This window comes from Sphaerodactylus townsendi, linkage group LG06 (genome assembly GCF_021028975.2).
Source record: "Sphaerodactylus townsendi isolate TG3544 linkage group LG06, MPM_Stown_v2.3, whole genome shotgun sequence".
NCBI lineage: Eukaryota > Metazoa > Chordata > Lepidosauria > Squamata > Sphaerodactylidae > Sphaerodactylus > Sphaerodactylus townsendi.
Genome location: NC_059430.1, coordinates 31,993,854 through 32,017,508, shown reverse-complemented (window position 1 = coordinate 32,017,508; position 23,655 = coordinate 31,993,854). Strand labels below are relative to the sequence as shown.

Sequence of the window (23,655 nt, the reverse complement as noted above, 5' to 3'; positions counted from 1 at the left end):
GAAGATGCAACTGTAGGTTTTTTTTATTGCAGAAGTATCCTTTTAAGTTGTAAAAAGCATAATTGACAGAACAATTGTCTAGCATGATGCACGCCTACTTACCTTCTCAGACACAATTTGCAACCACAAGGGAGCACTCTTTCCCCTGTTTGTACATAAGGTTCTTACACAGACACATATTAGTCAAATATAGCATAACTTTGCAGACTTCTCCAGGGGCTGCTTCCATTACAATTAACAGAAAGAACAACAAAGGCTGGCCCCCTTGGCTAATTTTTCAGCTGTCAGGAGATCCTTGACTCTCTAGAAGGAGGAGCTCTGGCAGTGCTTGGCAGATGCAAACTTTTCAAGTTATCCATCCTTTTGGAGCAAGGTAATATCAAAGGGCACTATGGATTACAATTGAGAGGAGTGTTTACAGCCTGGGAGATTATTTGTGTTTGGTGTTACCTCTATAGTCATACACATCCAAGCTAGGAGAAAAGGAACAGAAGGAACCCTTTCATTATCTTTTGAAATATGAAGATCAGAAGAAAACCTGGGTTTAAAGTGTGGAGTGATGGTCCTGGAAGCCTCCTTATAAATTAGAAGGCATCTTGCCTCTGTAATAACAGATCCAGGCACAGAGCTGATTTTCAGACATTGGGCAAAATCCTGGATGCATCCTTGTTGCAGCAAACTTTGGGCATAGATCTACTGTTCAGTAAACACAAATACATTGTGTCTCGTGAGATGGCGGATTCAGCAACTGGACCTTCCCATTGATGGATTAATTCACCAGATCTGCTTGGGGAAATTGCTGCTACGTTGCCGCAGAATGGGAAGTGGTAAAGATGATGAGCTACTGAACAGGATCTCATTCCCAGGACCAACATCCCTTGGGAGCAGCCGTGCACCTCCCCTTGGGTTACCACTCCAAGAGCCATTTGCTGTTCCTATCCGCTTCAATCCAACATACTGGAACCACCAAGCCTACAATGGATACTCGGGAAGGTTCTCATACTTACCTTTTTCCGGGTACGTTGGAGTCTACGACTATTCTTTCGAGCCTGCCTTCATCCGAAAGAGGAATGAGAGGGAGAGGCAACGGGTTCGTTGTGTGAATGAAGGTTACGCTCGCCTGCGAGACCATCTCCCCAAGGAGTTAGCTGACAAGCGTCTTAGCAAAGTAGAGACTCTGAAAGCGGCCATAAGTTACATCAAGCACCTTCAGAATTTGTTGGACTGTGATCCTTTAGGGACTACTAAGACCGCCCTTCCAGCTACAGAGACCTCAGTTGCTCCTGTTCTTAGTTTGAGAAAAGAATGCAACAGTGATGGAGAATCTAAAACTTCATTGCCTTCATCTCCATATAGTGAGCTCGAGGAAGTTTGCAGCGAGGAAACAGCATCTTCAGAGAAGGACACTTCAAGATCCCATTCTTTCTTTCTTTAAAGCAGTCATATTTCTAAATGTGCATGGATTTTCCCGCAGAACAATGTGCATAGTTTCCAGCAATGGGATGAAAAAAGGTATCTTAATTATTTCAAATGACTATTTCCATGGTTCATTTGGACTGCAAGCGCTTAAGAAAAAATGTTCTAAAATTTCCTTATTTATGCCATTAAAAGCAATGGAATGAGTATGACTGAAATAATCTTTAAAAACCTAAAATATTCTTTTGTTTTGTATGTTTCAGACAGGGAGAACTAATAATGTTTTGTATGTTTCAGACAGGGAGAACAATAAAAACAAATCAACTTGATTTTCTTCGTTGATAATTCTCTGTTTCTTGTTAAGACATCGTTATCAGATTTGGTAGGCAAATGTTTGTACAAACTAATTCGGGTATATCCTGTCTAATTTGAAAAGAACATGTCACCCTTGATCCAGAGTAAGGCCCCTTCTGCACCCGCAAAATAATGCGTTTTCAAACCACTTTCACAACTGTTTGCAAGTGGATTTTGCCATTCCGCACAGCTTCAAAGAGCACTGAAAACAGTTTGAAAGTGCATTATTCTGCATGTGCGGAATGAGCCTAAGTTAGCTATGTTTGTCTCAATGAAGTCTCAATTCACTTGGAACAAGTGGTTTTAGTGGTACTTGAATGAATGGTGACTTTCAATGATGGCAAATGGGAGGGATTGAAGTACACCTAATTTTCTCCACATCAAACTTTTGCATCTAGGATGCCCTGGTGCTAAAAAATATGACCAGAGAGTCAAGATTTAGCTACTGTAGTTTAATGGAAGAGGGTGTAATAAGGCAATTATTGTCAGACTATAACTGGGGAGAACCAGTTTCAAATCTCTACACAATAAGGAAACTGACTGGGTGAACTTGGGACAGCCAGCTGCTTTCTTTCAGACTATTTGACTTCAGAGGTTTATTGCAAGAGAGGGTAGAATAACACTGAACAGAGTCTCTAGATATGATTTGAATTAATTAGAAGATATCACACTTATTGGTTCTTTTAAATGTTGTGAAAGTCTGCAAGTCTTCTACATGGAGCTGTTTTTCTGTTGATTGCCTATAGCTGCTGCAGCAGTTGATACAGTAAATCAGCAACGGGGTTTCCATACTTCACATTTCCAAGCACTTCTTCTGCCCTAGTCCCCTGGATTCACCATGCAGGGGTTTTCTCTTTTTCCTTTGTTATACCACTATAACATAACAGTCTATCAGCTTTTCTGAATTCCTGCCTTTCTGTGCATAGCACCTTTCATTGTGGAGGTATAAGGGGAAAAGCATAGCTTTAATTGTTTTTTTAAAATGAAAGCAGGGGATGCAGGGAGCCTGATAGACATGATAATATATCAATTTAGAAGAGGGGTTACGGCTCTTTGGTAGACCACCTGCTTGGCATACAGAAGATCCCAGGTTCCATCCATGGTACCTTCAATTAAAAGTACTAGGCAGCAGGTGATGTGAAAGATCTCTGCCTGAGACACTGGAGAGTTGCAGCCAGTCTGAGTAGATAATACTGACCTCAAAGGACCAAAGGTCTGAATCAGCATAAGACAGATCCATGTGTTCACGGGCTAGTCAACCAGTAGCCTCATGGCCAGTAACTGATTTAAAGGAGGAAAGACCTTCAATAATGGGACAGCTGCCGAAGAGACTGGGACACTGAAAATAACACCAGCCAACACTGGGAAGAACTTTCCCATCCACAGCTGTGCTACAATTTTTCTCAAAACTTTGGCACAAAGCAGGTTTGGGAGAGATCACAAGAAAGATAAAGATAACCTAGGAGGTGCACAGAAACACCACAATGCTCTGCAGAAGCACAGAAAACAGCTTTCCAATAGCATCCAAGCTGGTGCGAACACTCCATGTGTCCATGATCAAAGTATGGAATCTTGCATCTTTCAGAATCAATGGATATTGTTAAATTTGTTAAATTTAGTCATAATTTTAACTCTGAAAGATAATATGGTCAACTTGGGTCCTGCACTCTGTTCCATTCTTTAATAAGCACCTAATTAATCAATATCAAGCATATTTTGAGTTAGACATGGTGCCACTGGAGGATAATAGCAGCATAGCCATTCTTGTGTGGGTCTGTACGTCAGGGTGTATATGGGGAGGGGGAATGTGATGTGATTTGGTGGTGAGAGGAGATCTTTGTCAGGAGACCGACAACAACTCTTGGTAGTTCAGCATACAGAGGTGTATTGAGGGAAAATCTAGCCCCATGCAAAATCTGTTTTACTTCTTCCCCCCACCACCGTATGGGCGGCCATCCTCCCCCACCACGACCAAACGACTTTTTTTGCACCAGGTTTTGAAGTCAGTGTATGGACATGGGGAGGAGGAGGAGTGTGGGGGCGATTTTCTTTCCCCCACATGACTAAATGGCCGCAGCCCGGGGACATTGGACCCCATATGTCCCCCTGGGTGGTACGCCCCTGCCTGCACATGTACCCTAATATATCAGAATGTAAAAAAGAAAGTAATACACGACTGCATCCATCTGAATGTTCTGGCAGGTAACATGTAAAATGAACAGATAAAAGACAGTGCTCCAAAGATGGGAAGAAAGGTAGAGGGGGCCTCAATAAAAGCCACAAGTGCTCCCACTTGATTCCCTGAATTTCATCCTCTCCCACTGATTCCCCCTTGACCACACTCCAAGCTGTGTTCTTGCAGGCTATGCTAAAATAAATCATTTCTGGGGTTATTGCAAGTCAGGCTTATACACACAGCAATTAGGAAAGTGCCTGGGAATATGATTCCCTCTTCAATTCAGACTACAATCTGTATGAAGACCTCTACCAACCTCCTACTGTTACTTAACTACACTGAAAAGAAGATAAATTCTAATGAGTGGCTTTGGGGGGGTTCCTGTTGTTTTTTTAACTGCAGTAATAATACCTTTTGTTCTCAGTATGCTTGAGAAACATGAAAAAGAAGGCTGGTTTTTATATCTCACTTTTCTCAACCTTTAAGCAATCTCAAACCAGCTTACAATCACCTTCCCTCCCCCTTCCCACACTACACACCTTGTGAGGTAGGTGGGGCTGAGAGAGTTCTAAGAGAACTGTGACTGCCCAAAGTCACCTCACAAGTCTAGAAAGGGAAATACTCTCTCTCACACACACACACTGCTGGACTAGTACATTTTCATTCCATCCTTTCCCTAAATTGCTCAGGTTGGCAAACTTCATTTCTCTTCTAGCATTTTATCCACAGAACAACTCTATGGGGTAGGTGAGGCTGACAGAGACTGATTGGCTCAAGGCCACTCAACATACCTCATGGCAGAGTGCATCATAGCTGCATATTATTTTCATTTCCGCCTTAATAACCTCAGAACAACAATCAAGAGAGGTAGGTTTCTACACTGACTCTGAGTTTGATGCTATTGGGACATGGCATATTTTCCCCTGTTTTCCCAGAGCATTGTGGTGTATTCATGCACTTTCCAAGTTTTCCCCAGCTTTTCTACATTCTGTCTAAAATTTAATGTATTGCAAAATTTTGGGAAAGATAGCAGCAAACCCTGCTGTGTGGGGAGGGAATGTTTACATTTTCCTGATCCCATCTTTCAGCTGCGATTTCTCTCTCATATGTTCCTTTAACAGCCATTCCCTCCCCCTGCTCCTGAATGCAGTGATTTTTAATTTGACAGTGGACTATTGTCATAATATTATAACAGTGTGAACCCCAGCTTTCATAAAAAAAAATTAAGTGGTGCCTTTCATTGATTGCAGAGTTATAAGGCAAAAGGCACATTCCTACAGTGAACAGAACAAATAACTCCTTTAAAAAAGGCTAGGAATTCAGTGAACCCAATACACATATTATTATAATGTTGTAATAGTAATCAATAGTCATTAAAAAAATTAAAATGCCCTAGTGGCATGGGGTGTTTATTTGATGGCTACTGATCAGGAAATGGGACAGGAAAACTTACCATGTGAAAGCCCCATTGCCGTTGTGGCATATTAGCAGCCACAGCAACAATGGGAAAACCACGCAAGCCTGCCCTTGTATGAGAAACACCGTGGCTACCCACCTGGAATTAACAGCGTGTCTACCCTTGTTCAAATCACAATCAAAACAGTTAAAGGAGTAGTGAAATTGTGGAAATTACCACTGTTGCCCTGGATTATGAAAAAAGTGAACATCCTAACCTATCATGGTGATTCGAGTGCAGAACTACATTATTCCAGGTTAACGCAGAAGATATAGGAATGAGCTTGTGTGTGTAACACGCCTCACATTTAATGCTGAGCCCTTCTCTGTTATCAATGACGAAGGTACATTTCTGAACAGAAACCCAGGAGGTATGCTGTGAAATGAAATTAGTAGTGAAGCAGTCTAAAGCAGTCTTTAGTCTAAAGCTAAAGCTTTAGATGGGATAATTACAATTATAGTCATAATAACTAGTATTAGTAGAAACAAAAACAGTGAACTGCTGAACTCTACTGTGGGCATTATGGTTGTGCAAGCTCTTGGAGTACATATCTGAGAGAGAGTGCTGTGCATATTTTAAGGGTCTTTTAACATAAAAGTTTTCCTGAGGTTTGGGTGCTGAAGATTTTCTCAGAACTTTTTCACAGAGTTCTTTCCCATTTGTTGACATTTCACGGTTTCCTCATTCCCCCCCCCCCCCATGTTTTCTCAAACCACCTTTATTCTGATTTGAACAGGCATGGGATGAGTCCCCACATGGAGGGGTTTTCCATGGTGGTCATATTGACAGTGCAACTATTGTTCAGTTCATACTTGCAGCAGAGATTCCATGTAGCACAGGTTAACCAGATTTTTCACTCGTTTAAACCATGGTTTCCTTTCACTCTGGATACAGTCCCCCACCCAACCCCACCCCGGCCATATACACACACTTGTCTTGCCACTATCATGGTGTTCCATTTACCTTTAAAAAATGATGCATGTGTAGCATTTCTCAAGAAAACCACAATATTACACTTAAACCCACCCCCATACATTGGCATAGTGTTGGGGAAGGGCTCCTTGGTAGAGCATTTCTTTGGCTTGTAGAAAGTCCCATATTCAATCCCCAGCATCTTCAGTTTAAAAGACCCACTTGTAGGTGATGTGAAAGATCTCTGCCTCATACCCTGGAGAACGGCTATCAACCTGAGTAGAGAATACAGACCTTGTTGAACCAAGAACGTGATTCAGTATAAGGAGGGGTCATGTGGTATACCACTGCTTAGTCCTCCAGAATAATGCAATACTTGAATCTTTTGGTAATGCTAATTGTTGGAAGGTACTGAGAGTCCCATTGTGGTCATCTATATTCATCTGCTGCTGGGGGTGGGGGAAGGATAGAGAACATTTCAAGAACTTTTCAAATGCTGATCTAAGAGAGCTAAGAGCTTGCCAGTTGCAACAGTGCCCTGACCTAGTTTTTAAAATCTCAATGCTGTTGGTATCAGCAATGACACCAAGCAGTTCACTGTGAAAATACAGAAGAAGAGGGTGTTTGCATGTGCCAGGAAATATCCTCCCCAGCTTTTAAAAAGTAGAGTTTTTAGTGGGGGGAAACACTGTTTACAATTTGTGCCGGACTAGAAAACAATGTTGTGTGGAAACAAAAAAGGTGCATGGTTAGTGGTGGTGAAACAGAGAAAAATCTTCATTTGGAATCGGGAAGAAACAGAGAAATGATGGAAAGAGAACAATCAGAAACAAAACATCTTGAGGAAACTTGGAATAAAACTGTAAGATCTTAAAGAATGTTTTGCTATTGACTGACATAATTATTTTGTTAAAAGTCAGGAAAAGATTCTGCCCATGAGAGTTTATCCTGCAGTTGTTCTGTTCTTTTGCATATTTCATTTTTTTATCCCGCCCTTCCTCTAAGGAGCTCAGGTCAGCATCCCACATTTTATTCAAACAGCAACCCTGTAAGGTACTTTAGGCTGAGAGACGAAGGTTGCCGCTACATTAGGACAATGCACAATTTCCTTCTCGTTGCTGCTGCTGCAAATGCCCTTGTAATCACAGCAGCAATGTAGCTTGCCTAGATAGGCCCCCTCCCATTCCCCTGACTCAGATGGGCAATTTTGGCAGTTTGTTTTAATTCATTAGTTTGTATATCACTATACTGCAGTTTTTGAAAAATAGCTGGCAAAAAGCCCATTGGCAGTCGGGGCTTTCCTTAAAAGGCCTTTGAGTATGATGTTTCAGTAAGGTTCAAAGCAAAATATGTTTGGAAAAATCACAGTGGAGCCAGGGAAGAACCAGAATGGGGACAACCACCACACAACGATTTTGTGTGGAAGCCCCCATCTACTCCCCAAGAAGTGATTCACTTTTGGATGCAAGGATGAAAAATAGTTCCATCTGGAAGCAACCAAAGAACATATGGGGCAATGTCACCTAGCTAGTTTCATGACTGAGTGGAATGTGAACCCTCACCTCCATGGTCTTAGTCCCCCATTCCCACCACTATATCATTGTGGCTCCTTTATGCCAGTAGAACAGAGATCAGCAGCTCTCTTCGTTCATTTACAAACTAGGCTAGTATCAGTGCTTAAATGATGGGCAGAGGAAAGTTGGAAGCCCCTTGTATCATGGCCAAATCATGATCTGTCCATAAGTTACTGAAAGCACAATAAACAACTAGTTGAACTGTCCCTAAGGACATAAGAAAGAGCCTGCTGGATCAGACCAGATTCCATCTGGTCCAGCACTCTGCTCACATGCAGGAAGTGAAAGCAATGGCCTTCTGCTGCTGCTGCCGCCGAGCACCTGGTCCCTAATCTCGTCTATATCCCTGAGCAGACCCCTTCCCTTAATGCTTACCTTTCACCAGATATGAGTTGGAATAGAGATCTCTGAGTCCTTATATCATAGTGACAGTAGGAAGGATATTGTAAAGAGGGCACTCAGGATGCAGAGGCACATTTTAATCAGCTTGATTAGAGCAGAGGGGAAATGATTGGGGGCAGAGTATTAGCATCTGTAGTGGGATAAAAATCCTATGTCCCTATTCAGCCCTGGAGGAAAGGGGGGATTGTTCTGAATTTGTGAATGAACTCAAGTTCAGCAATCTCACATTGTAATCTCTCATTGAAGCTTCTCTGTTTGAGGACTGCCACCTTTAGGCCAGCAGTGGAATGACCTGGAAGATTAAAATGTTCTTCCACTGATTTTTGAGTATTGTGTTTTTAAATGTCAGATTTGTGTCCATGTATTCTGCTTGTTTGATGTAAAGAGTTGAAGGGTATTGCCGACCTTTCATGACACATATAATGCTGAATGATGAACCCCTGAATAAACCTGAGATGGTATGACTGTGTTTTTAAATCTGATTATTATATTGTGAGAGTGGATGTAGGGACAGAATTGGCATCTGGTTTTGTTGTAGACCTTGTTCCCAGAATCTGTATTCATGTTAGGAAGGATGCTGCTGTAGGTGAAAAGTTATTTAGGAGGCTGACTGTAGGAAAGAAAAGGTTTGCCTCTCAATGCCTGTTAGAGGGGAGTATCATTGTCCAGTAGAGATTGTAGATTGTTAATGATGCATTGAACCACTTGCATGTGACCATAAGTGGTATTCTGTTGTCGTATCTTTTGGGGCTAACTTGTAGCAAGTTACCTCTTGCTCTCATTCTGTTTCCTTGCTACATCCAGTGGGTATTGTAATTCCAAATCTATCTGCTGTAACCCCTGCAAGTAAGAATCTCTCAGACAGAGAATTCTCCCAGGTAGAGATTATCTGGCAAAGAGCTCTGACTCTCAAAACTTATACCCTGAAAATCTTGTTTGAAGTCGGTATGGCGACGCAATGAAGAGATAAGACGCAGCGATATCATCCGGTGGAGAGAAGCCAGCGGCGGGCTAGCGCGATCCGTGGATCTGGCTAATCTGCCGTACCGTAGTCCCTGGCACCTTTTATTAGGGTTTGGGGAAGGCGGGAGAGCGGGAGAAGGTTGCACAATTCATAACCTGCGGGGGCAGTGTACGTGCAGGAAGAAACGTCTCCGTCTGGGTCAATTCCACATCTGGGGGTCTTGTGACCCATGACTCAGGCATCTGGTGACCTGTGAGTCAGGGGGATCTCGTGATGGGTGTGCGTGTGCACCCAGAAGGGGACAGATGGCGCAGGCATTCCTGTGCACTGTCTGAGACTCTGCTGGGTTCGCTGGCTCACCCCTACACTTGTTGGTCTCTAAGGTGTTATTGGACTCGAATCTTGCTGTCCAAAAGAACAATGGTGCAGTGGGAAGAAAAAAAAATCTGTTATGCTGCCCCAAATAGGCCTGCTAAAGATGGCTCATCTAAACAGGAATCCTAAACAGGTCTAAGAAGAATCCTATTCAGGTCTATTCAGTGGAGCTTGTGCTAGGATTGGAATGTTACAGAGAAACCCTATGCAGTTACTCCAGTTTAAATCAATTGGACTTAAACTGCATTAACTCATAGGATTGCACTGTTATTGTATTGATCCCTGAAAGGAAGTGACACAGATTAGCCTCTGAGCAAGATGTTCAGTTCCATTTGGCTGTAGCAGGCAGCCAGTTCAGTTTAAGGGTTCTTGCTATAAAATTACTTGTTAGTTGTGTTCCATCAACGTAATCTCCTCTTCAAGATATTTTACTTAATTGACACAATCTAGTCATGACTAAATTCTACTGAGATCAATAGGACAATTTAATCATGACTTAATCTCACTCTGGAATTTAACTACAATCCCAAGAACACTTTCCAGAGAGTAAGCCCCGCTGAATAGATCTGAAAATATTCTGAGTAGACCTGATTAGCACTGCTCTTTCAATCATAACTAGCTTTTGCTAGATTGTGCCTTATCAATGTAATATATTTGAAGGTCAAAAGCGCAAGCCAACGTAAGATCTCTGAAGGACAAGATACCTCTGAAGGACAGATCATCCAGCATAAATGCCACAAAATGAGCAAAGATTCAAAATAAAATATACATTTGAAATCTTTCCTAAGGTGACTTTGTCTAGACAAAGGTTTTCTTCAAAGCCTCTAGCATATCATTACCAAAGTTTGACAACAGATAGTGATCCATCCTGTCACTCTTTCAGAATTAATGTTTTAATGAAAACATAAACCAGAAGATGTCTCCCCACCAACATGATTATGGGTTACCATAAAAAGACTTCATGGACTTCCTCAGCCTCATGCCTGACCATTTTATATCAGCCTTCCGCATACTTTACCCTTTCTATCCAACAAGTACAAAGTTCAATTAAATTACAAATCTACCAGCTCTTTGATATTATCACTATTTTTAAGACGGGTAATCCTAACCATGAGATTGTTTTAAATCTCTTAATGGTTCCTTTAGTTTATTTTCCCCCAGTAATAACTAGAATAAGTCCCTTTTAAGTTACATTACTCTGTGTCAATAAATCGCCAAAGGAAAACAGAAAGAATGACAATAAAGTACACAAATGCAATCAGTCATCTGATATCTCTTTGGAACAAGGGAATGAGCACAACATACTTCAAAGGGAAATTCTTTTGCCATTGCAAGGAGCAGCTGTCCTTGGAAGGGCTGGAACAAGAGGTGAAGCACTTTGATGCACAAAGCAGAAATAATGTGAGCCAGGTTTGCTCCCAGAGTTTGATCAACTCCATTGCATTTGCAATGGTCATAGGCGGCAATCAACAGTTCTGCAAGGCTCTGGCAACCTCCTAAACTGAATCACTCCAAAGTAGGATTGACAAGCCTTCAAGTACCCTCCTAGTAACTGAGAGAGCCCAAATTACATGTTATGGTTTTTAACATATTGTATTTGGGGGTTCCCCTAACTAGACTTTGACTCAGTCACATGTCAGGTGTAAGAAAATTTGTTTCCCAAGGCTGCAGGGCCGGACCCTGATTTATACTGGCACAGTGGCATGTTGAGGGAGAGGGATCTTCAGCCCCTCTCTCCTCTGCACTGTTTGTGCAGAGGAGAGAGAGACTGAAAAGGCCCTGGAAAGCTCTAGGGGTCTGCAACCTGCAGCTCTCCAGATGTTCATGGACTACAAATCCCATCAGCCCCTGCCAGCAAAATCACCAATTACTAACCCCCTCTCGGCACACACAAATAATTAGTAACCTACTCTTGAGAACCTGTGAGAACCTGCTGGATCCCACCTCTGTGTACACCCCATGACTCAAATGTCAATAGAGTTTAATTTTTTCTCTCTTTCTCACAATACTAGAACCAGGGGGCATTCATTGAAAATGCTGGGGGGAAGAATCAGGACTAATAAAAGGAAACACTTCTTCACGCAACGTGTGATTGGTGTTTGGAATATGCTGCCACAGGAGGTGGTGATGGCCACTAACCTGGATAGCTTTAAAAGGGGCTTGGACAGATTTATGGAGGAGAAGTCAATCTATGGCTACCAATCTTGATCCTCCTTGATCCCAGATTGCAAATGCCTTAGCAGACCAGGTGCTCAGGAGCAGCAGCAGCAGCAGCAGGCCATTGCTTTCACATCCTGCACGTGAGCTCCCAAATGCACCTGGTGGGCCACTGCGAGTAGCAGAATGCTGGACTAGATGGACTCTGGTCTGATCCAGCAGGCTAGTTCTTATGTTCTTATGTAGAGTTCATGTAGGCTTAGTCAAAGAGGGGTGGGCACTAGAGAACATGGAACAACTTTTCTGGAAACATTTGCTGAAGCAATACAATAGACAATCACAAAATCCTCCCCAAAGGCATAACAGGAATGTAGTAGGGAGAATGATTTGTCAAGGTTTAGTAGCAGAAAATTATTAATAGGCACAACTGGAACATTGATATCCATAAGGCATTAATGCCTGCTTACATCCCTCCAACTTAAACAGTTATTCAATTTGGCTGGATTAAACCAGTGCTGGTTTTGCTGATAGTGGCCCTCAGTTTATATATAGTTATTTTTCTTAACATATCACAGATATTTCTTGTACAATAGGGACATGAAAAAAAAGTAGGCTTTCTTGTGCTCCCATCTTTCTCTTTGCTCTTGGGGAAATGGGAGTGTTAAGCCATACCAAAAATGGCAAACATACAGACACCGATTCTGAGAGCTATTTCAGACAGAACTTTGAGGCAACACCCACACAAGAATATCAATCCCTTCCATATATTTTTCCCTACGGTTTCTCCATGTGAGGGTTTTGTTCCCTCATGAAAGTCCTGGCAGTACCTCTAAGACCTGAACAGCATCCAAGTGATAATTATATCTATTTGAAATTCCCTGAATTGAAAACCAGCCTCTAGCAATTCAACAAACGCTACTATAGATCCTGTGCTTTAGCAAGATTTTTTTTTGGGGGGGAGGGGGTCTTTTCATTCCTGCAGGATTGTCCATACAGGATTGTCCATACTACCACCTCCAGCCATTATTTGTGGCTGCCTTGATCCCTGCTTCGGCCCTCTCTATGAGACCTCCGTGATGTACAAAAGACTTCACATCAGTCTCTTGGTTTAGGCAGATCTTTAGAGACACTTTTAAAGAGTGAGAATCTCCTCCCTCCACACCCCCTGCTTTTGGGTGTGTATAGACAACCTTCAAAGATTCTGGGAATTTCCAGTATCCTAGGTTTGTTGTAAGCCAAGGACCATGGGAGATTTGTCTCTCCTACCTGGAATAAACCAAGAGACTCCTGTACCCTTGAAGTTTTCCACTTCAAGCTGGGCATACAGGAGGAGGTGATGATTCCTGTTAACCTTGTGGGGTGCCTGACCTGTAGCCTCATATATTTCAGTGTAAGCCATACTCCTGAAAAGAAAGGTTTGAAACCCACAACAGCAGCTCAGATCTTGGCAATTTTTTTCCAGTAAGTGCTCAGATCCTAAAATTTCACCAATTTCAGTGTAAACCCAAAATTCTCCAATGAGAGGCCAGATTCTAAAATCTGCCCCAATATCTGTGTGGACTATAACATTACACCAGTTTTGGCCAATACCAATATTTCACCTACCCATGCCTGGTGCATAAATCAAGGTGCATAAAAGGGTTTTCTCAAGCCCCTCCATTCTGCAGTTGGTTCTGCTCCCCAAAGTTCCCCTATTACTGCTGACACAAGACCATGGGCTTCCATCTTCAAGACAAGCAGAGAATGATCCATTTTCTTCCATTATCCCTTTTGCCTTGAAACTTACATTCTCTATCTTTCATCTGATTTCTGCATCTTAATTTCATCCTCATTGATTTCTAACGGGCCAGTCTTGGGCACCTTCGCACACGCAGAATAATGCACTTTCAAGCCACGTTCACAATTGTTTGAAAGTGGATTTTACTATTCTGCACAGTAAAATCCAGCTGCAAAGTGCACTGAAAGTGGGTTGAAAGTGCATAGTTCTGCATGTGCAGAATGGGCCTTATATCCTGTTGCTGTCCACAGGCTCCTCCACCCCCTCCCCACTACAAAATCCTTTGGATCCTAAAATCCCTTCACTGTTCATCCCTTTGTATTTTCTCAATCCCTTCTGGGCAAACTCAGTCCTATCTCTGCTCCCCAGGCTGCTTGTTCCCTGGACTAGCCAAATGGGAGGAGCACGGGATTTGGGGCACCAGGTTAAAGAAACTGCAACTGGACACCTTGATTTGCAAAGTGATTTATTGCATTTTCAAGTACAAATTGCTACTTGACTGATTACTTGAATAGCTCTTACTGCTCTTGAATAGTTTTTACTCATACTGCTACCATCTTACTTTGATACTCTGTATAGTACCTTTCCAGCTGAAGCATCTGACTCCTCTTTGCCCGTTTATCTCCCTTGAAAATATTATTTTGAGAAAGTCTGGTGCCATATAGAATAGACATGAAAGCCCCCCCATGGAAAGAGTATAACACCACCTGTTCCACATTGCTTTTGTCTGTACAGGTGCCAGGGTCCTTGACATAGCCTTTATTTAGGTGGTCAAAGGGTGTCCCACTTTCCTTTTTCACTATTGGAAAGGTAGGCTGGTTCCTGTGCTGTGCATACAATAGGCACAAAAGTTCATGGTTCTTGGACTACACTTTTGGGAAGGGGCATGATCAAAGGGAAACCTCCTTCCCTTTTCACACATAGAAAAGTTAGCTGGATCCAACCCACAGTAGCCCACTCTTTGTGTCCTCAAATATAGATGCTGTTACAGCTTGTTCCTGTACAAATCACATTATCTCTTCCCAAAATCCCCAGTGAAACATCACTAATTTTTAATTTTCCAACAACAATCTAACTGTAAATTACTAATGATCAAGTGGCTCTTCAGTCTACAGTAGCTGGGACACATCCATCGGGGGTCAATGGTGAAATGGCTCCTCTCAGTATGGTAGTGTGTCAACCCACTGATTATGACCAGAGGATCTGTCACTGTCTGAATATATTGCTTTAGATCAATTTCATACACAGTCATAGTATATATTTCCAGAAGAAGAAGAAGGGGAGGAGGAGGAGGAGTTTGAATTTATATCCCACCTTTCTCTCCTGTAAGGAGCTTCAAGGTGGCTTACAAGCTCCTTTCCCTTCCTCTCCCCAGAACAGACACCTTGTGAGGTAGATGGGGCTGAAAGTTCTGAAGAACTGTGACTAGCTCAAGGTCTCCAGGAATGCAGAAACACATCTGGTTCACCAGATAAGCCTCTGCCACTTGGGTGGAGGAGTGGGGAATCAAACCCGGCTCTCCAGATTAGAATCCACCTGCTCTTAACCACTACACCACACTGACTCCTGGATAGCAACCATGCTGTGCAAGAGACAGCAAGGAATCACAATGCACAGTTACGGCTCAAGCCAGTTTAGGCACAGCAAAGCTGTGGGAATTTTACCATGGTTAGGAGCACTTCTATTGTTCTAACAGTATGGTGGAAAATGTTAGCAGGTTGTCAATCCCTGTAAATTCCAGACAGTAAACAGTAACAGATCAATTACATTTATTCACTTGGGGGGAAGGGGTTAAGAGTGTGTGTGGGAGGGAGGGAGGGAGAGAGAGAGATGAAAAGAAAACTTACTTCAAAAAGGGAAATTTTCATTTGATGTACTTAAAATTCAAAGCAAACTTGAGGATCCTTCTCAACTACAGGTTTTTCCTCCCTGGCACTGCATATCACTTATCTCTGATGTTTTCCTGGCTTTTGGATAACAAACACCACTTAATTAGTGTTATATTTTATCATCAATGTTAGATGAGAAAAAATACCTTGGAAGAATAACTGAGGAGTAGGGAGAAAGTAATGAAAAAGTTAGCCTCCTAAAACAAGATACATTATTTGAAATAGGTGTATATACTTACTGCAGTGTGGTGGTTAAAAGGGGTAGACTCTGATCTGGAGAATCAGATTTGATTCCCCACTCCTCCACATAAAGCTTGCTAGGCGACCAAGCCAGCCACAGTTCTCTCAGAACTCTCTCAACCCACGCAGAGGCAGGCAATGGCAAACCACTTTTGAATGTATCTTGTCTTGAAAATCTTACAGGCACACCATGAGTCTGCTGTGACTTGCTAGCACTTTCCACCACGTTTTCTTGGAATTTGAACATGCATACCATGAACAGTATGAACATCTTTATATGTCCCCTAGTTCAACCTGGAAACATTCCCCTTGGGGTGAGAGAACAATGGAATCTTAGGTGAGCTCCCAAAGGTATCTGGTGGGCCACTGTGAGTAGCAGAGTATTGGACTAGATGGACTCCGGTTAGATCCAGCAGGCCCTTTCTTATGTTCTTAGGTTATTTGCAGTATTTATTTTGTTTACCAAAATTTAAGGAGAACTCAGGTGGAGGCAAAGGGGCACATCTACAGAAATGCAACCCTCATCAGATCTCAAGAGAGAATCATTCTGTGCCCCAAGATGCTTCAGATAATACTCAACTCTCTGCTTCTGTGTTTCAACTCTGCTGTTTCTTCTCATTCCTCTCCCCCACCCGCCTTCTCCCTCAGTTGTTTTAACAGAGTCATCCAGGGTCTAAATCAGAGGTGTTGAACTCCTTTGTAAAAGGGCCGGATATGACATAAATGTGACTTGGTGGCCCTGGAGGAGAGGGGTGGCTGCCTCAGTTGGCAAGCCACAGCACCCTGGCCAGCCCAGTTCAGCACTGAGGGATGTGGTCAGCATGGGGGGTGGGTGGGGGGAGATGTGACTGCTTTAGCTGGCAAACCCTTAGTGGGCTCACCAGCCCAGATTGGCACTGGAGGAGGTGGTCAGCACTGGGGTGGGGGGGAGGATAGCTGCCTCAGCTGGCGATTCTACAGCAGGCTCCACCAGTAAAAAGCAAACAGGGTAGCAGAGGAGCTCTTCAAATTTGAAATATGAAAGAATCTGTGGAACTGTCTATTGTAAATTGAGAGTCAATTTTGAAACTTCAGATATGGAATACATGTGGATCAGTCAAATTTAATATATATTAGCATGATGTTCCAGTGTGACGCAGCTGGAAAAAGCTAACGTTACAATCAATTCCACAGCCTTTAAGATACCTCAAGACTCCTTTGTTGCTTTTCTGTTTCTAGTACATCTTATATGTCACACACATACCCACACATCCTGAGTTAAAGATAAAATAATTTCAACTCCAAAAAATGAACTGACCCTGAAATTCCAAAACTTTAGTATTTGAACTTCGATATGAATTTCACATTTTCTCATCTCATGCCAAGAGACTTGGGGGTTTGGCCCATTACACCCAAATGTCACCTCTCAAAACCCACACTTCCCGGCTAAATGAAGTCTTGCAATGTTGTGGAGTTTTATTTCGATTCACTTTCAAATTCAGGATCTTTGAGTTGGGCAAAAGCAACTCAATGTCTTGTTATCTAAGCTGCAGTTTTAAGTACTGTGACCCTTCCTTGCCACTGCCCAACACCCTGGAATCATTCCTCAGGGTCCACTGTCCCTCAGGAGCAGCAGATCAGGGAGACAAGCAGGCTGCAGTGGGAAATGAGAGGCAGGAAAATAGGAGGTTAAGAGCTCGTGTATCTAATCTGGAGGAACCGGGTTTGATTCCCAGCTCTGCCACCTGAGCTGTGGAGGCTTATCTGGGGAATTCAGATTAGCCTGTGCACTCCCACACACGCCAGCTGGGTGACCTTGGGCTAGTCACAGCTTCTCGGAGCTCTCTCAGCCCCACCTACCTCACAGGGTGTTTGTTGTGAGGGGGGAAGGGCAAGGAGATTGTCAGCCCCTTTGAGTCTCCTGCAGGAGAGAGAGGGGGGATATAAATCCAAACTCTTCTTCTTCGATTGCATCCATGAAAATTTTGGGTTGGATCCAACCTCATCTGAAAAATTATGGGCTCTAGCCTGCAGAGTCAATCAAAGCACGCATTTTCAAAATACAAATAATTGGGGTGCTGACAATTTTATTTTGGGTTTCTGAAACCAGAAAACATTGAAAACTGTTTAGTTCAGTTCCTTTTGAAAAAGGACTGAGTTGTGTTTTGGGCTGAGCTTTGCTCAAGGGCTTTTCAGCTCCTACATCTTTTTTTTTTTTACATTCCAATCTAATCGATGACACTCAGACTGCACATATAGGAAGCACTTTGATACTTACCTGTCATGAACCATAGACACTTACCATCCTCTTTCTTAATCCACTGTATTACTGCTACAAGAGTAAAATCATATCCTCACATACTAGTAATGCAAAACCCCTCCCATTATTAAGGCAATCTTTGTGTTGTGTAGCAGAAAAGTGCTGTGGCTCAGTGGCAGAGTATCTGCTTCGCTTGTACAAGGTTCCAGGTTCAATCCCCAGCATCTCCAATTAGAAAGATCAGGGACCAGATACCTTGAAAGACGTGAGACTCTCGCCAGTCAAAGTAGACAATGATGACTTTGATGGACCAATGATCTTCACTCAGGATAAAGTAGCATCATGTATTTCATGGAAGCCAAAGCACACTTTGTTCGCATCACCAGCATGCTACTGAAACGGGCCTCCTTGTGGTGACTGGTCCTCACTTGGAGAGAAAGACTTACTCTGTAGTAGGCTATGGTTGTCATGGTCATCCTGAAAGCCTTTACTCCATGGAAATGAGGACCCTCATGACATAAGATGTTTTACAGTTTACAGGAATCACTCAACATGAGAAGACCGTTTTCAGTGTTCCGTCCCCAACTTTTCATAATCAGTTCGGGAGAGCTGACATATGTACCACATAAATTACCAACACACTACCATCTTAAGCAACCCAGTCCCTGAAAAAGGTGGGAAATCTTATGACCCTGGTCAGGGAGTGGTTATCCTGCCTCAAAGAGCTAAGACGGTGGTGGTGGTGGGGGGGGGGGGTTCCATCTCATGGGACATAAGGGTAGGCTGGACTACAGGGCTCAAAGTCCTGTGACCATTATGTTTATGCCCCTCTCTCCACAGGTACCTCTTCTGCCTCTTCAACCTCTGTGAGGAATCCAACTCATCCACTTACTGGGAGGCATAGTGATGGTGAAGTAGGTGTCATGCTTGGCAATACTGTACTGTACAATTCTGATGCCTAACTTCCTGTCTCCAAATTTGTATCATTTAATGGAAGTCAACTCTGGTTTTACATGCATAACCTTCCCCATTTTCCTCAGTTATATGATCTCACATAACATGACTGGGTCATACCTCCCCACCCCCACCCCCCCACCCCATTATGAAGTGCTGCTGCCAGTTCTGACAAACCATACTATGGTGAATGGACTTGGGATCAGCTGATTACAAGGCAGCTGAAATCCTTATATTGCTGCTTCTGAAAGGGAATCTGTTTAGGATGAAAAAGTTTTTGTGCAAAAGATATTATTGTCTCTGAGCTTAAGGCAACACAAAATGTTCTTCTGCACCATAAAATCATAACCAAGTATTTAAGTGCTTAACTTAATCCCATGTAATAATCACTGGAAGGTAACAGGGAGTTTGCAGGATGACAATTATTATATCCAAAATTATCACTTTTATGTTACGTTCAAGGAAGGTTGCTTGTGGGTGGCAAACCCCCAGTAATAAAAAGATATACTGTTTGTATTTGTTTTCTCCAGGGGGGAAATTGCCATAACATCCATTTGATTTCTTTGCTTGTTGGTCTAGTACAGTCACCCAATGAAGTCGACAGTTCAGCAAGTTCAGAACAGACAAAAAGAAATACTTCTTTACTGAACCAGAAATTAAACTGTGGGGTTTACTGCCAGTAGATGTAGTGATAACCATGAGCATAGATGGTTTTAAAAGGAGGGTAGACAGATTGATGGAGGAGAGGTCCATCCGTGATCATAAGCTATGGTGATTGAAGGCGACCTCCATATACAGAGGTAGCAAAATCTGAGTATCAGTGGCAGGAGACAGCATCTGGGGAAGGCCTTGACTTCTAGGCTCTATTTGTTGGCCTTCCATGGCAACTTGTTGGCTGCTGCATGAAACAATATGTCAGACCAGATGGGCCACTGGTCTAATGAAGCAAGGTTTTTATTATGTTTGTAAACATGTGGGCTAGAATGGGATATCTAACCGTTTCCAGGTCTATGTGCATGGTTAGTTGTGCATTCACGTCAGCACAGAGGGAAAGGGGAAGAAGCTAAGCTAAGACTAGGGAACACAAATGATTACACTGCAGTAGTAGAATGAGGTGCCACCGACTATCTGGTAAGCAGGATTTAACGGTAGTAATGGGCTGCATAAAGACCAATACACCAGAGGTCAGGTTAGATAAGACTGAGGTGCTGCTGGTCAACCAGAGGCTTACAGAGCACTCTCCCTAAAAAGAACAGGGTTGCAGCCTGGCAGTGCTATTAGGTATTTAACTGCAGATAGAGATACAAATCCCATATCGGGTATGCAACACCTTGAACAGTTCAATCCCAAGAGCAAGTCTCTGGGAAGCAGTCCTGCTGAATAGACCTTAGCAGAATTCTGAGATCAGCTTGTTGACTCAGTTAACCTTGTTTGGTGCACTACCTTCCTCCAGCTCCTTTCCAGTATGATCTCACTGTAGTTACCCAAACTCTGATCACACTCAGGCAAATTACTGAAGCATGCTTTTTTGAAGGCGGCTCTGGGAGTTTTAGTTGGTCCAAAATGCAGCAGCAAGGCTACCAACTGGAATGAGTTACAGGGACCACATCACACTAGTTCTGAAAGGTCTCCCCATTTTCTTGTGGGCACAATTCAATTACTATACAGTCCTAAATTGTTCAGGATCAGGTTAAGGCTGCTTTCACCCTGACCAGCCTGTTCATCAGCTTCAGTCTCTGCTCTGACATCTTCAACAGTAACTGAAGAAAGGGTGACCAGTTCCCTTCCCTCAGATGTTCATTTAGCCCCAAGCTTGTTGAGCTTCAGGGACCAAACAAAGATAGTTGCATTTTCCCCAAGGCCTTTTGTTAAAAAGATATCCTTGTGCCGGTTCAGGTAGTCCTTCTTAGTGCTTTTGTTGCTGATTTCCTGTTTTTGATTTTACTTGCCTTTGCCTCTTGTCTCTGAGGTATTTTAACATTAACAGTTGCTTGTGCCCAACTTCTGCTGACATTTTCTATGCTTGGGGGGAGGAGGGAGGAGTTGTAGTAAATGCTCTCACTAGTACAGAAGTAGAATTTTGGAAGATTTTTTTTAAAAGCATGCTCATTATTCTAGGCTAGAACGGCATTGCATTCATCTTTTTCTTTTGGATCATCTTACAGACAGTTGCAATATGAAGAGGACGTAAAAACTGTTCAGATGCAACCACAGGAAGAAGGGGGAAATGCCGCAAATCAATAATACTAACCTTTGAAACAATGGAAAGTTTATGCAGAAACAGTACTTCAGGTTTGCAGGTATTCTTGTGTTTTCTCATTGCAATGTCTTCACATAGATTTTTAAAATGTTAAACACTGCAACATGCTGTTTGACTTCTATTTTCCTGAGAGGGTTCTAAAATGCAATGTTGCGCTTGAGACAAAACAACCGAAGTCAACTTTTCTGGATGGTTTTAATAAATAAGATTTGTTTTCCTGGTCCCTTTGAATGTCACTTTTGTTGGACTGAAGCCAAACTCTGACCGGTAATTTTAAAACAGGTTAGCTTCCTTGATTACTTAGAAGTCTGGTTAAATGTGCCATGCCTTAATCCGCTACCGGAAAAGGACAAAACAAATCACCAACTGCAGCTGAGGCTCTCCCTGTGCACCCAAAGCCTTCCATGCATGTAAGCACATGCTTGAGGAAAGCTATTCCTTTGAAGGGAGGAGGCAGCCAGTTAAGTGTGTTTTTACAGGGGAAGAACAAAAGAAATGGCACAGTTGCCTTTGCCAAAAAAAAGCAAAAAGATTGCCGGTGTACAGCTGGACCACCAGCTGAGGGGGAAGAGGGAGTGGGAGGGATGGAAAGGTCTCTAGCCTGAGTCAGTCTCAAGAAGGGGGACAGAAGGCTCCTCTGATCAACAATCATGGTGCAGAAAGGCAGACTGGACATAAAAGGAAACCAAAATCATTGAGGGGACAGAATACCTTTCCGATGAGAAACGTCTGAAAAGTCTAGGACTTGTAGAAAACAAGACACGTCGCAGAGCCTTCTGTACACTTTCTCGTTCTGCCGTATTACTGAAAGGTGGGAGCCCCCAATAAAGTTGATGGTTGGACAAAATGAAGGACTTATTTATTCAGTGAATGAATAAAACTGTGGAATTCACCACTGCTGGATGTAGTGATAGAAGCACAGACATCTTTAAAGGAGGATTAGATTCATGGACGATTGGTCCATTAGTAGCTTCTAGCTGTGGTGATTAAATGGAACCTCCGTATTTGGAGAGAATACCAGGACACAACATCAGGAGGCAACACCAGGGGCTTTGGCCTTTATGTTGTTGTTTTTTTGTGGGCCATTCAGACCAGCTTATTGGCCACTGGTTGAAACAGGATGCTGGGCTAGATGGATCGTGGATCTGATCAAGGCTCTAACACAGATACACACAAAACAAACTTCGGATTTAAGACTGTTCATTTTTCATACTACAACTCTTGAGATCATCTGCGGAAATAAAAAATGTTCAGAAAGAAGTTCCAAAACAACCTAATGAGTTGACATTAGAACGACTGTTGCTGTTTGCAACACAAACATCTACCCCTACCAGGAATTTGTAAGAGCTGGGAAAGAAAACAGTAATTGCTACAATTTCCCCCCCCCCTCTTTCTCAAGGGAAAATTGAAAAAAAAGTTGTCAAATTAACAATGGTTAACTAAGGTTAGAGCATAAAAGAACCCCCAAATTATGGCCTGACAAAAGGAACATCATGGATAACCTACAGGGGTTTTAGCAGGATAAAGCAATTTTAATTTATTGTTATTATACTCAGTGTATTTTTATAATTTCTGGCCCTTTCTCGTTGTACTGAAATTACATTTTTGTAAGATGCTAGTTCCTACTAAGGAAAACACAGGGATAGAATGCACTTGACTAGATAGATTCCATTCCAGTCTTTTCTCTCCTTCCCATGATTATACACCCCCCACACCCTGGGAGGAAAGGCATCCAACTCAACCCTTTTAAATCCATGCAGTATCACGACAGCACTGAAACGCAGGACAATTTGGGCAAGAAAAGACACATCTGGATGTGAATAAAAGGAGATTCCTCCTGCCAGCGGTCTGCAACCTGTGGCTCTCCAGATGTTCATGGACTACAATTCCCAACAGCCCCTGCCAGCATGGCCATGGCTGATGGGAATTGTAGTCCATGGACATCTGGAGAGCCACAGGTTGCAGACCCCTGCTCCTGCTTTGTAGGCTCCACTTTTAAACTTATGTGAACGTTATCAACCTTGCTGAAAATAGTTCTGAAACAGCCTAAGCAGGAGGATGAGATGCAGCTTACATGTGAGTCACACTGATGTCCTGATGCACAGATTTAACGGTGCCTTCACCAATGGCTTTTCTTCTTCCATTGCCCCATGATTTACAGCTACAGTTTATTAGCCTTCTTAATTGCCATCTACTGCTGACTGCAGCAGGTATCAGTTTAACCAGGTTCTCTAGACCAGGGGTAGGGAACCTGCGGCTCTCCAGATGTTCAGGAACTACAATTCCCATCAGCCTCTATCAGCATGGCCAATTGACCATGCTGGTAGGGGCTGATGGGAATTGTAGTTCCTGAACATCTGGAGAGCCGCAGGTTCCCTACCCCTGCTCTAGACGGTTACATGAGCCTAGCCAGGTTACAATCTTTACCATGTGGCTTCTCTTTGTCGTGCTATGGAAAGCACTCTATGGATTCTGCCACAGGAGACACAGAAAAGGAACCCATGTGTATT

The 23,655-nt window shown here is 42.8% G+C and overlaps 1 protein-coding gene and 1 long non-coding RNA gene across 2 annotated transcripts; one reads left to right on the top strand and one right to left on the bottom strand.

Moving 5' to 3' along the window:
* The first annotated feature begins 227 nt into the window (after positions 1-227).
* Positions 228-1,715, top strand: ASCL4 (achaete-scute family bHLH transcription factor 4). The gene has a single exon (XM_048501996.1). The coding sequence runs from the start codon at positions 818-820 to the stop codon at positions 1,433-1,435; it is 618 nt and encodes a 205-aa protein (XP_048357953.1). The 5' UTR covers positions 228-817; the 3' UTR covers positions 1,436-1,715.
* Positions 1,716-22,328: 20,613 nt separating this feature from the next.
* LOC125435224 lies at positions 22,329-23,461 on the bottom strand. The gene is made up of 2 exons (XR_007244873.1): positions 23,220-23,461; positions 22,329-23,000 (listed from the first exon to the last, which is right to left on the bottom strand). It is a non-coding gene; the product is annotated as an uncharacterized LOC125435224 (long non-coding RNA).
* Positions 23,462-23,655: the final 194 nt, after the last annotated feature.

Bases quoted from the DNA above. Each gene is read 5' to 3' on its own strand.
- ASCL4 (XM_048501996.1), top strand. From the start codon at position 818: ATGGGAAGTGGTAAAGATGATGAGCTACTGAACAGGATCTCATTCCCA.